We start from the raw sequence: 14,200 nt of genomic DNA on the forward strand, positions 1-14,200 counted from the left end.
TCTTGGGGTTAACTACTTGGGGTTACTATCCCCAACTACTATCAAACATATTAAACAACATAATAAAGGGAATTATAACATAAAAGTGGTATATTTCATATTAATCAGAAGTCACACAAAAACAAAAAATGATAATGATGAGGGCAAAATGTTATCTAATGTTTCAGGGAAAAACAGAATATAACAGACTTGCCTGCAAGGGTTGGTTTTATATTTGAAATACATTATAAAAACATACATATTTTATATAGCATATATATTTTATATAGCTCAAATTTGGATTTATATTCAAGTAAGACAACAGACCTTTTTTTACGGTCTAGGTGGATACATTTAAAGAGCCTTTAATGAACTGACCATCAAAGTACGTACAAATAGTTGGCATACCTTGTATTAAATACAAAATAATATAATTAATAATTAATATAATATAATATAATATAATATAATATAATATAATATAATATAATATAATATAATATAATATAATATAATTAATATAATATAATATAATATAATTAATATAATATAATATAATATAATATAATATAATATAATATAATATAATATAATATAATATAATATAATATAATATAATATAATATAATATAATATAATATAATATAATATAATATAATATAATATAATATAATATAATATAATATAATATAATATAATATAATATAATATAATATAATATATAAATTGATTTAAAACTAGTTTATTTAGATGTTGCCACATTAAGTATATTTTTTTCGGTTACCTGATATCTTTTACAGAGAAAATAAACTGCAATCTTCTCCTGAACCAGACTATTTGAGACTGATATTAAGCCTGCATAATGCAGTATTACCTTTGTCTCTTGTTTATTATCTCCTGGTGGATACGTGGGGCTGCTAGGAGGGGTAGGTGTAGCCACAGTTTTAGGGCTGGCAGGTGGTGTGTCCCCAGTTTCGAAGCGCTGCACACGGGCGGCCACAAACCCCGCAGTATGAGGTCTGTGGGCATGAATCTGGGGAAGCTCATTCAGAGGACTGTAGTGGATCAGCATTCCACCTGGAACCTCTGGGAATGTAGAAATGTTGGGCACATTCCATGTCCTCTGACGGAAATTCAGCATTTCCACTGGCACGGGTTTCTTTACCATGCAAGAGGATATAAGACGTAAAAGTCCAGATGGAGCAGTTCCAGTAGATCCGGTATTAAAGATACCTTGAAAATGATTTAGTCCTCTTCAAGTTTTAAATCATGGTTGAAGAAAAGGAAACAATAAGGATGCTGGCTGTATTCGATTTCCACCTCAAAAGTCCTTCAAAATGACACCAAACTTCTTGATTTTTTTCTCTTTCTTCTCTAACTTCCCGTGTTGTTCCATATGCGTTTCTCTCTGCTTGTGTGTTAGTCTAATCTAACCTTTGAACTCGGTGCCAATGCTGAACCTCCTGCCACCCTTCCTGGCTGCTCTGTTCCACTTGTGCCGACTTTCACTGAAATGACAAACTGTCAACTGAAACTGAAAATATCTTTCCAAATGGAATTAACAGGCTGTAGGGCACTCTTATCATTTCTCTATGGCTTGACAACCACTTTTATGGCTAGTTATGTAAACCAGACTGGCTAGGACACAGCAGACATCTGACCTCAGTACAGTAAAAGCAACCTTGCAGTACAGAGACATAATCACTTCATTACATCTTTAGAGTAAACTGCACCTGTTCTTAGTTACCAATCTCTCCGAGTTGAACCAGGATCAGTATGTATGAGGATGGAAGGAGTACAAATACATTTTGTTGAATTCCAGAAGCCAGTCTTTCTTAAAAAAAAAAAAAAGTAATAGTTTACGGTTAAGTATTTCGTTTTTTTTTGTGTCCTTCCTGTGAGAAATAAAAAGTTAAAATAAATCCAATCTGTCCGACTAATTCCACAGGATTTTCCATCGGGGACATCCTGGGTGAAATCAGTTAACCTTGTGCTTCACTGAACTGCTGATGAAGCAGAACTTTCGGGCAGTCACAAGGAAATAAAATCTCATGAGCTTTGAACTTTGCTCCTGTATGATAGCGTAGGCAAATGCTCCATAGGAAACGGAGGTGAGTGAATTCAGCACAGGCCTAAAAACACACAATTTCATACAGGCTACATTAAAAGGAAGTGTGTTTACTTTATTGGGAAGGTTTATTGTTTGATTTTGAGCATGAATACTCAGGCTGGCACATGTTGCTCAAGTGGAAGTCAAGTCCTTTGGCAGCGTGATCAGGATTTCCGAGACACATCCCTGTATTTAAACAAACTCAACCCTGAACGTATCTCTGATATGATCCTAAAAAGGGTGGCTGATTCACAATGATCCTTGTGGTCTCTAACTGAGAGTTATACTGGGAATAAGTTACAGGTGGCAACACAACACTGGTCACAAAACAATAAACCAGTCATTCACAGGGTTTGCGGTAAGTACTTAAAAAAACCATTGACTTTGACGCAATCTTGTTTGCACAATGGGTGGAATTGATGGGTTTCAGAAGATAAAAATCACACTGTAAACTACAACAACAGTAAAAAAAATATGAAGGAAATGTAACTGGATGTGATAGAAATGCTAGAATGAACGAGAGCGACAAAGAAAAAGATCATGTGGAGACTGGGGCTGGTTGTCACACTTTTTTACTCTGGTGAATATTTACTCAAGGTTAACTTAAATTTTTTAAAGCATTTTTCTGTAAAAAGTACATACACTGCCATTCAAAAGTTTGGCGTAATTTTATAAAGGAAATGAATTCATTTATTCAGCAAGGAAGCCTTAAATCGAACAGCAAAGACTTTTACAAAAAAAATTGTTCTTTTGAACTTTCTATTCATCAAAGATAAATTACACAGGAATCATGTGAATAAATACCTTTTTTTTTAAATACATACATTACTGTATTTTTGATCAAGTAAATGCAGTCTTGGTGAGTGTAAGAGACTTCATACAAAAACATAAAAACCCCCACATTTTGTCCCTTAAAGACTTGACTACAAAAATGTTTTATAAAATTTTCATTTTTAATGCCCAGGAAATAAGGTACAATTTACTAAATGTGGTAATCGGTCACCAATGAACCTTTCGTTAAGGCTTTTCAATAAAATCGAAAGAGTTAAAAGAACAAAATTCATGAAACTTCTCTTGTGACAACTAACCCCGGTCTCCCCTATATAGAGAGTGTGACTTACCAGGCCGACTCGAAGGTCTGCTGCCTCTCGGCGTCCCAGAGAGCCATGCTCTGTTCGGTCAGTAGAGGAACTATGTGTGCTGGAGGACCTCATGATAGGCAGACTGAGAGAACGGGGGTCTTTCACACACCTCTCCACCCTCAGCTCCTCTCCTGGTCGAGCTGCACGCACACACACACACACACACACACAATAAGAATTTATGCTTGCCTGAAAATCTAAGTCTTGAATTTATTTAATTTCTGATCAATTCTCCTGCAGATAATAGTAAAATTCGTTCATAGAATTATTCAATGTAAATGGACTGCATTTATATAGTGCTTTTTTAACAGATCTACGGCCATCCAAAGCGAATGTGACTATTTAATTCCCTTTGAATGCTCAGACTGCTCTTTGGATCATTCTCAAATCAAAATGAAATTATAGAGAATTCTTAATTCCAACGCTGTTACAACAGTTTGAAATCAATAGACAGTCCTGTCTATTGATTTCACAGTATAGTGCTTAGTATGGAGAACATTACCTCTTACTCTGAGGTAGTGGCCACCGAAGCGGTAGGCTTCAAATCCGAGTGAAAGTGGGGTATTGGACTGATCTAGGAACAGGTTGACACGTGACAGCTCGATGCCTTTTCTTTCAAACACGGTTCCCAGGACTTCTCTGAAACACAAAGCTAAAAGGTCAGCTATAAATGATTTTAAATGCATTGATTTGTTATTTGCGCCACCTAGGGGTTCAAACTAAAAATTACCTCAAGGTTTTCTTCTTCACAGCTGGGACAATCTCCATGCCGACATCAATATTTAGGTCAAACTTCAGAGTGAAGCACTCTTTGCTGGGATCCTACAGGAGTGAAGAACGGACTATCAGCTTATGCTTTAGGGAAACAGTTGTCGCAAATACAAACTCTGATTAAATCTTCAGACAAAGAAAGGTCAAGAGCACTGACTCAGAGGTACATCAAGTCCCAGAATCTTGCCAGCGAAACTAAATCATTTGTTTGAGAAAGAAAATAATGGCACACCGACTTAATGAAAAATCAGAACTCTAATTCTTCTCTTACATCTGTGTGTCGGCGTCTGGTCTTCTTTTTAACCAGTTTCATTCCTCCACTCCTGCGATCCCTGAGAAGCACAGAAACAAGGAATGATTGAACCTACAATTAATGCCATGTTTCAGTTTGTATCTTTGCTTTAGTGACTTGCGTACTAAAACAATGCAAACAGCATGTGCAAATAAACTATATTTCTAATTGAGTTCATTCTTAGTGAAATCCACCCATGTGCGTAATGCTAAAGTTATACTTAAATGGTATTAATTGCGTAATTCACATTGTTTCAGTAAGCCTGCAAAAAACACAGTTTGTACCCATTCATTTATAATGCTGCCAACTCAAGAGTTCAGATTTATGCCCTTCGTTCCATTTTTCCATTTCCTAAAGTAGTTTGATCATCAAAAGAAATAGATAATCCTATCCCAGATGTTCTCCAGCAGATGACGCCACTGGAAAGTACGCATACTTCCTCTTTCATTATAACAAACCTAAGCCTGTGCCCCTAATGGATGTAAGAATCGAGGGAATGTGAAAAAGAACTGACCCTAGGTCAGCGCATCCATCCTCTCCGTCCTCCATGTCAGAGGGGGGACCGGTGCGAGGTGGACAGGAACGAGTGGACACGTTCCGGGCCAGGATGGAACCTGTAGGCGAGAGGAAGTGAGGCAACTCTAACATCCTGCCAGAAGCTGGTAATTATAATTAACCATAAGTGTCATCCTTGTCTTGAGAGCAGCTGACATCTATTTTCATTTTTTATCTGAATTGCTGAAACAAGTGAAAGGTTGAAAAAGAGAACAGTTAGAGAGGGCTTTACCTTGTGGCTGCAGGTCAAACCGTGGGTGCCTGTCAAAGAGCATGCCATCACGGGCGACGGGATGGCAGTTTGAGTCACATGACTCACAGAGGTGCAGTGGGCTGCCGTCTCTAAGGTTCTGACACGATGGGTGGTGACAAACCTGAGGCAAAAATCATACATCAATAAAGTCAAATTTTGAAAAACACAGCAGTGTGAAATCCAAATGTGTGTGCATCAATTGTTTTTGGCAGTATGACCAAAACCCAATTTTCTTTCAATTTAATGTTGATGGGTGTTTCTTCAACTATGGGCGCTTCTGGCCCTGGGGACTTAAAAAGTTAAAATAAACCTTGTTAAAGCAATTTTCACACTCTCACTTGCTTATTTGCATAATTTGAAATACATCACACAATATATTCTGTTCACAACTGCTATTTACTGTTTTTATCACATGCCTATTACATGCCTCATATTCCACCTCAAGCATCCTCTGCACTGACATTTTTGACTCCATGGTACAAGTACTCTAACTTTTGATAACCTTTTATTAGTGGCAAAATTGCTCACTGGTGGAAATGGTGTCACAATGAATGGCAGACTTTGTGTAAAAATTTATATAATTAATTGTGAAGATTTGCATTCATGATAAATATGCATTTTATATTATATTTTTAAAAAAACTACTGTTCCACTGACTCATTTTGTCTTTGTACTGGAAGCTCCGCTGTGTACAGCTCTTTCTGACTCTGATAGTTTAGCTTATCAAATGTTTTAAAATGCAATAATCTGCATTTTTATGATTTCCATAGTGCAATAAAGCCTGGGCAAAACTAAGACAATGGTTAAACAGAATCTTCACAAAAAAAAGCATTTGAAAAATATCAAAAATGAATGATGACAATATTGATAATATTTCCATAACTTTAATGTGTCCTTCAAGGGATAGTTCACCCAAAAATGAAAATCCTGTCATCATTTATTCACCCTCAAGTTGTTCCAAACCTGTATGAATTTCTTTCTTCTGCTGAACACAAAGGAAGATATTTGGAAGAATGTTACCAAGCAGATCTCGGGAGCCATTGACTACCATAGTATTTTTCCCCCCACTATGGTAGTCAATGGCTGCTGAGATCTGCTTGGTTACAAACATTCTTCCAAATATCTTCCTTTGATTTCAGCAGAACAAAGAAATGTATACAGGTTTGGAACAACTTGAGCATGACTAAAATGACAGAATTTTAATTTTTGAGTGAACTATCCCTTTCATACTGTATATACTAACAAAAAGAAAAAAGTTGAGATCTGTTAGTTTGAATTACATTTTTTTTTTTTATCCTAGGGACATACAAAGTTCAAGAAACATCCTGCTGTGCTATTAAGCAACATTATGTTACCAATAGGCTCAACATACCATGAATTTGCATTAGCATTCTTACCAAAGGCCATTTCAGACAAGTTCTATAAAACCAACAGCAGCAGGAAATAAAGTGTGGAAAGATAGAAAAAGAAAGAGGGATTAAGACCTCCTGGTTGTGTGCTTCCTTCTATTGTTCTCTTGATATGCTTCACAACAGAAGCAGCACACACTCAAACAGAGAGCCATGCAAAAAAAAAAAACTGATCCGCCATATGAAAAGCAGTCATTTTTCTACTCATGGCTACATCTCAAGTTCAGGATCAAATGAAAACCCCTCAAAATATATTCAAGCACACATACTCGAGCTTCTGAAGGTGCCAAAACAAACGCTGAGGTAGTGACAAAGCGCCTGAGCACTTTCTGAGAGAAAACCACAAGAAGTGAGTAAGCAAGACAGAGGGCATGTGCCAGCAAACCCCGACAAACAATGGGAGACAAGCAACAGGAAAATGGGCAGATTCTAGAGGTTATATAAATCGCAAAAACCTGACTGAAATGACTGAAAATGTGAAGATTTGCATTCATGATCGATTATAGCTTCCAGCTGAGAACAAGTAAAGCCAGATTGCTGCTAAATAAGGTTGTGAGGAACTACTGCCAAGCCAAACTTTTACTTTATCTTACCTGGAACTTTTTTTTTTCTACTTTCCCTTTGTCTTTGTCTTCTGATTTGAAATGCCTTTGCAATGAGTTACAGTAAGGAAGAAAAAAAAAATGCAGAGAACTGAAACAATGCCTTTTCTTCTCTTTTTCTTAAGTTGTCATATTTGTTTCATACTTAATTCCGAAGTAAAGAAAAGTAACACAAATCCAGCAGCCACTGCTGCATCTTCATGTGCAATATAAAATCTCTCAGGTGTGACTGCTAATACTCATTTCTGTGGTTTCCAAACTGAATTTACAGCAGCCATTACAGTCACATTTCCTTCAGAAATCATTGTATGATGCCAATTTGGTGCTCAAGAAACATTTCTTATTATTATCAAATGTTGAAAAGAGTTGTGCTGCTTAATTTTTCCAAGTAAACCATGATATTTTTTTTCAGGATTCTTTGATGAATAAAGTTAAAAAAAACAGCATTTATTTCATTTTATATATATATGGTTATATAAAAAAAACATTCGTAAATATTATATATCTGATTGTTCGTTGACCAGTGCAAGTTTTTCAATGTCCAATGCAAATGGCCAACATAATTCTTTTAAATATGATATAGCATAAAATTTAATTTGTGTAAATAAAAAACACACACATTACTTTAGGAAACAATTACTAAAAACCAAACACTAACATCTTTTTGTAAAGATTGTAGGCATATCATTCTGCAGTAAGCCAAATGGCATAGTAAGGTTTACAAGGCCGTGTGAGCGCAAAATCCATCTTTAGTTTTGCCCCACATGACCTCAAGAGAATGTAGAGCAATCAGCTTGTGATTGTCTTGTGCAGTTGTTTACAAAGTGCCTGAAGAGGTCTGGGAAAAAAGTCCATTATTGTTCTCTCCTCGCAGTTATCATGAACAGACCTCAAACAATCTCACACCAGTGCACGCCCACATTTAAAAGGTCATTGTAGAGATTTTACACAAGAAAAAGATAAAAATAACCACAAAGTGCAATATCTAACGAGCACTACAGCATGACTCAGAACAAAAAGCCATTGGAGGAAAGCACACAGCAAGACTCTATATAACCAGATAGCTAAGAGAGAGAACTAACTCTGTCATCAGTCTGACTATGCCTCATTTCTCTGAGACCTTTCACACATCTGTGTTAAAAAAACGTAGCACTTCACACAGCTCAGAGACTTTTTAATAACAACCATAAAACCTCAGCTGCCGCCGTGAAATAACATACAATAATCCATTCATGACACACACCTGATGCTGGTGTCACACGCATGTGTGTGTGCAGGTCTGCGAGCGCCTGCCTGTCTCTCTCACCCCTGAAGTAACAGCTTCTCCGCAGTCCGTAAAATGTCAGAGAACAACGTAGTCTCGGGACAACTCGATGCTTTGAGCACCCAACGCCCCCCTTTCTTGCTCTCCCTCTCTCCCCTCTTCCACTTCCCCTGCTTCCTTCCTTTCTTACTGGCTGCTTATGAACAGTCTGTGTGTGTGTGTATGTGTGGTGATGTAGGTGATTCAGATAGAGCAGCTGTGTGTACCGACTAGATCTAAAAGAGGGTGTTAAAGAGTTGCGGTTTTCCAGCCACACCCGCTCCCACTGATTTTGCCGTGCACAAACACAGTTGGCCAACCACCCATACAAAAAACAAACACACAAAGCTCTGCCTCACTTATAATCTTTCATTGCATATTATCATTGCCTGTTCTCATTTTTAGTTCTGTCATTTATCATCTACAGGGATTAGATAAAATGTACCTTAGATCAGCAGCCACCTACAGTATTTAGACAAATGCATGCATGTATAATATTAGTGATATACCAATATATCGGCATGGTAGTTAGGGGCATTTTGAGATTATCATGCAGCATTGGTCTTGTCCGTCTGGTCCCTTTAAGGCAAGTCAGTCCACTCGGTGGCCATGTTGGTAACAAATATTTACAGCACCTGCCACAGATGGAAATCTGTCAGGGAAAGATAGAAATCTGTCAGGAAAAGTGTTAATAATCTATAGAATTAGAATTGTCTTCTTTTATATGCAGGTAGAGCCAGAGGAGGAGGGTTTCAGATGAACTCTGATTGTGTGCTGCAGGACTAGTCTGGCCTACAGCAAACACTAAACCAGATTTAAATGTTGAGCAAGCAATCTCATTGGCTGCAGGATCAACAGAGGCCAATCAGCTTGTAGTGCAGTAATGATGTGATTATGTGAAATAATGTGATGATGTGAAATATTAATCACAGACATTAACAAATTATATAGTATATAATATACTTATAATATATAAGAAATATCGATTCATCACGATTAAATCATTCATCACATAATTAATTATTATGTGTATGTATATATATATATATATATATATATATATATATATATATATATATATATATATATATATATATATATATATATATATATATATATATATATATATATATATATATACATAATAATTATACACCGTACACACACACAAATTATGTAAATACAAACTTTTATTTTGGATGTGATTAATCGTGATGAATCGATATTTCTTATATATTATTTCTTATATATTGTTCTGTGTATTATATATATATATACACACACAGAACAATTTAATTTTAAATGTTATAATTATATATAATATAAATTATATATACACGTGCAAATATTTCTTAAATATACTGTATACATGTATGTGTGTGTATTCAAATATACATAATAATTATACACAATACACATACATATGTGACCTTGACCACAAAACCAGTCATAAGGGTACATTTTTTAAAACTGAGATTTATACATCTGAATAAATAAGCTTTTCATTGATCTATGGTTTGTTAGGGTAGGACACTATTTGGTGAGATACATCTATTTAAAAATCTGAGAAAAATATTGAGAAAATCGCATTTAAAGTTGTCCAAATTAAGTTCTTAGCAATGCACATTACTACTACTAATATTACTACTATATATATATATATATATATATATATATATATATATATATATATATATATATATATATATATATATATATATATATATATATATATATATATATATATATATATATATATATATATATATATATATATATATATATATATATATATATATATATATATATATTATTTACAAAATATCTTCAAGGAACATGATCTTTACTTAAGTAGAAATTAATACTTTTTTCATGAGTAAGGCATTAAATTGATCAAAAGTGACAGTAAACACATTTATAATGTTGCAAATTAAATTTCAAGCAAATTGTTTCAAACAATTTCTCTATCTACACCAACCAGAGCATGTGAGCAGAACAGTGCGACTCTCTGCTCAATATTCTGCTATATCCTGGTGCGCTCCATCAACTACCGTCTCCTGCCATCATCTACTTCAGACTCTTCCCAGAGTACACCCCTGCAGGGTGCTGGGTCATGTGGTGTCAGGATATCCTACATAAAAACAGAGTCTTTGAAGCCTGTGGCTGAGCTTACTTCTACCGAATCCAGAATATTACAGTATCAAAACCCCCTTTTTTTTACTCTCTCCATCCTTCCTCTCTTTTTTTGTCTGTACTTTATATAGAAGGCTGATGTTAAACCTAATAATGACAAAACCATATGATGAAACAACAATATGCAAACATAATCTCATATTCTGCCAATAATGACCTCAGAAAAAAATAAAATTAATAAAAAAATGAAACCAAACAGCAAAGGAAGTGACAGGTCAAGTAAAGCATGCCACATTGACGGCATTCTCTAAGAAACATGGGAAGAAAGAAGTGTCATAATTTCCAACAGTTAAACGTCACTCTTCTATCCATTTCCTGTTTTCTCTCAACTCTGAATCCACAACAACTTTCTGTGGCAACGTCTCTCGGCCTTCCCTTATGAGGAATGGGATGCGTAAGAGGACTACAAGTGTGAGCTCACTGTTTGTCTCTCAGTGAATGACGGGAAGCACTCAAGCATTTGAAAAATGTCCCGGGTTAAACAGGGTGCCACAAGTTTTGAGTAAGCATTAGTAAATTACATTATATACACAGTATATGATATGTGGTCTCTAAACAATATCTTGCTCAATTTAAGATATTAAAGGGTTAGTTCACCCAAAAATGAAAATAATGTAATTTATTACTCACCCTCATGCCGTTCCACACCCGTAAGACCTCCGTTCATCTTCGGAACACAAATGAAGATATTTTTGTTGAAATCCGAAGGCTCAGTGAGGCCTCCATAGGAAGCAAAGCAATTTACACTCTCAAGATCCATTAACGTACTAAAAACATATTTAAATCAGTTCATGTGAGAACAGTGGTTCAATATTAATATTATAAAGCGACGATAATATTTTGGTGCGCCAAAAAAAAACTAAATAACGACTTATATAGTGATAACCGATTTCAAAACACTGATTCATGAAGCTTCGGAGTGTATCGAATCAGTGAGTCAAATCATGATTCGGAGCGCCAAAGTCACGTGATTTCAGCAGTTTGGTGGTTTGACACGCTATCCGAACCACTGAATCGACTCACTGATTCGATACACTCCGAAGCATCATGCAGCATTATTTTGAAATCGGTTATCACTATGTAAGTCGTTATTTGGTTTTTTGGCGCACCAAAAATATGATTGTAGCTTTATAATATTAATATTGAACCACTGTACTCACATGGACTGATTTAAATATGTAATGAATCTTGAGAGTGTAAATTGCTTTGCTCCCTATGCAGGCCTCACTGAGCCTTCAGATTTCAACAAAAATATCTTCATTTGTCTTCCGAAGATGAACAAAGGTCTTACGGGTGTGGAATGGCATGAGGGTGAGTAATAAATGACATTATTTTCATTTTTGGGTGAACTAACCCTTTAATGATATTTAATAACTATTAAATAGAATCGTTTTCTTCTTTTTAGGTTCAGATTTTGAAAAAATATATAGCATGTTGATCCCATGCGCTCATCATATCAGACTGACATTTGGCTTTATTTTGAAGCATGTCGTCATTACACGTGTCTACGCCTGAGGCCAGGAAGGTTTCGATACCTGATGCAGAGCTGAAAATGACTGTAATTTTACACCTTAGGGGTCATGCATTGTGACCTCTTTATTCATCCAAAGTCTTAATTCCTGCCTGGTGACATCAGAGGTCTCCTTTAAAGGAGTGAATGTAAGAGTGCAGAGCTATGTTTGGCAAAAGAGAGCAAACAAGAAGGAGAGAATTAGATATCTTAATATTGACAGCTGGTACAGCATGAAATACGAGGTAATATAGGTTGTCCGATGTAAGTACAACCAGGAAAAAAACTTGGGAGATATTATTTAAATCAAATGTTAAGTTGAATCATGTCATTTCTACCTCCATTAGTGGCATATAAAACAGTATTGTAAACTTTGGCTGCGTCCGAAATCACATACTCTTCGCGACCGCAAAAAAATATGTTCTATACAGTATGAATGTGTGTAGTATGAATGTAACAAACATTTGCCATGTTGTCATTATCATGTGACTTATACCAGGTTGAGTTACGTCGCTTCACCTCAATTCATAAATCCTCCTCCGTAGCCTCATCGGATAATAAAGTGTACATCATATGCACACTTCAGAATCTCGCCGGAAGAAGTAGGTCATCCGGATACTTTTTGCCTACTCTTTTATGAGTACAGTGAATTCGGACATACTTATTTTGTCACAAACTGTTTTTCGCCTACTATATAGCAGGGAAGTATGTAATTTCAGTTGCAGCCAATGACAAACGGTTTTACAAAACACAAACGTCTTCCATTGGTCACTTAAACAGATAGCCCCGCCCTGAACTCACACCATTGGTTGAGCCAATGTTGCCGGGTAGGGTTAGTCAGTATTTCCAAACAAACAACGTTTTGATAGCGGCACAGAGAGAGAGAAAAATTATTTACGTTTCAGGAATTCAACCTGCAAAAGGATTACTTATGGTTAATTGATATGAGAGTATTTTAAAATCAAAATATTTATACACTTAACCTAGACTGGGTAAACCCAGCCGGACCTGCCAGCGATTTGATTTCGCCCTGCAGCTCAGTCTGGAAACCTGTACGGTGCGCTATTGGTGGGTTTAACACGATGACGGATAGAGAAGCGATGGATTGATGCCCTTGTGGTCTGATTGGTTGAAGGACTATCCAAATGCAAACAGAGTCATTTGAATTAGGGCTGTGCCGGTAAACGTGACAACTGCACCCAGTGGTGCCAACATAGCAATTTTGTTGTTAGATTTAGCAACTTTTCAGACTACCCTACCAAATTTTTTTTTCAAAAAGCACCTAGCAACAAATTTAGCAATTTGTTTAATTTATTTGGCAACTTTTAGCAACTTCTGGAAAGTGACTCTAATCCAAACAACACACGTACAAGCTAGCTCAATAGTAGAGCGGCACAATATATCGAAATTATCGAAATATCGCAAATGTACATATCGCGATATGCATATCGCAACAGCACGCAATATCTGAATGATTTTAATAGGCTACTTCAACATTGTGAAAAGTGTACGTTTAAGGTCTACGCATATAGCAGAGAATAGACTGGGCACACGACTGTTACTTATGTGACTTGCTTGACGTTAAAAAGAGTTATTAAACGCAATAACTTGCGAAAAACATCTTCTTGCAGTCTCGTGCTGTCTGACACACACCGAAACGTGCGCACAAGCCGACTCTCTGAAAGCGTGTGATCCCTTCAGTTCTGTGTCACTTCTGTTTTAGTTCTCATTTTAATAACAAAGATACATTAAAATAACAAAAAAAAAAGACACCCCTAGTTCAGGTGTCTTGGTTTACCTGTATGTTTTTTATTTAAAATTTTAGGTTGATATAACTATATATTAAGTCAAGCAAAGAGTTTATTGGCATTACATTTTTTGTTTGTTTACATTGATGTTAAAATTATTTAGGCTAAAATGATTTATTTATGTCAGGTGTGACAATTTTTTTTGCTAAAACACTACACTTTCAGAAGTTGTAGCGATGCTTTCTTTTCCCAGAAAGAATGTGAAACACTTAAATGGTATCATATTTTTTCACACTCAAAGCAATATCGTATCGCATATCGAATATCACATTA

General features: G+C 35.8%; 1 protein-coding gene across 4 annotated transcripts in view; it reads right to left on the bottom strand.

Annotated features, from left to right (window-relative positions):
• plekhg5a (pleckstrin homology domain containing, family G (with RhoGef domain) member 5a) overlaps window positions 1-14,200 on the bottom strand; it is a gene marked incomplete at its 3' end in the record, with an annotated part of 52,454 nt that overhangs the window by 18,385 nt on the left and 19,869 nt on the right. For 2 of the 4 annotated variants that reach the window (XM_079843799.1, XM_079843800.1), the window contains exons 3-8: window positions 5,082-5,223; window positions 4,809-4,908; window positions 4,274-4,334; window positions 3,962-4,053; window positions 3,734-3,870; window positions 3,211-3,371 (exon numbers count right to left, since the gene is read on the bottom strand). In XM_079843799.1, coding sequence (XP_079699925.1) covers window positions 3,211-3,371; window positions 3,734-3,870; window positions 3,962-4,053; window positions 4,274-4,334; window positions 4,809-4,908; window positions 5,082-5,223 — 693 coding nt within the window. Of the gene's footprint in view, window positions 1-3,210; window positions 3,372-3,733; window positions 3,871-3,961; window positions 4,054-4,273; window positions 4,335-4,808; window positions 4,909-5,081; window positions 5,224-7,104; window positions 7,130-8,356; window positions 8,655-14,200 lie in introns of those variants that run through there. The other 2 variants (XM_079843801.1, XM_079843802.1) reach the window with 2 other exon arrangements.

This window comes from Gobio gobio (assembly GCF_949357685.1).
Source record: "Gobio gobio genome assembly, chromosome: 19".
Lineage (NCBI taxonomy): Eukaryota > Metazoa > Chordata > Actinopteri > Cypriniformes > Gobionidae > Gobio > Gobio gobio.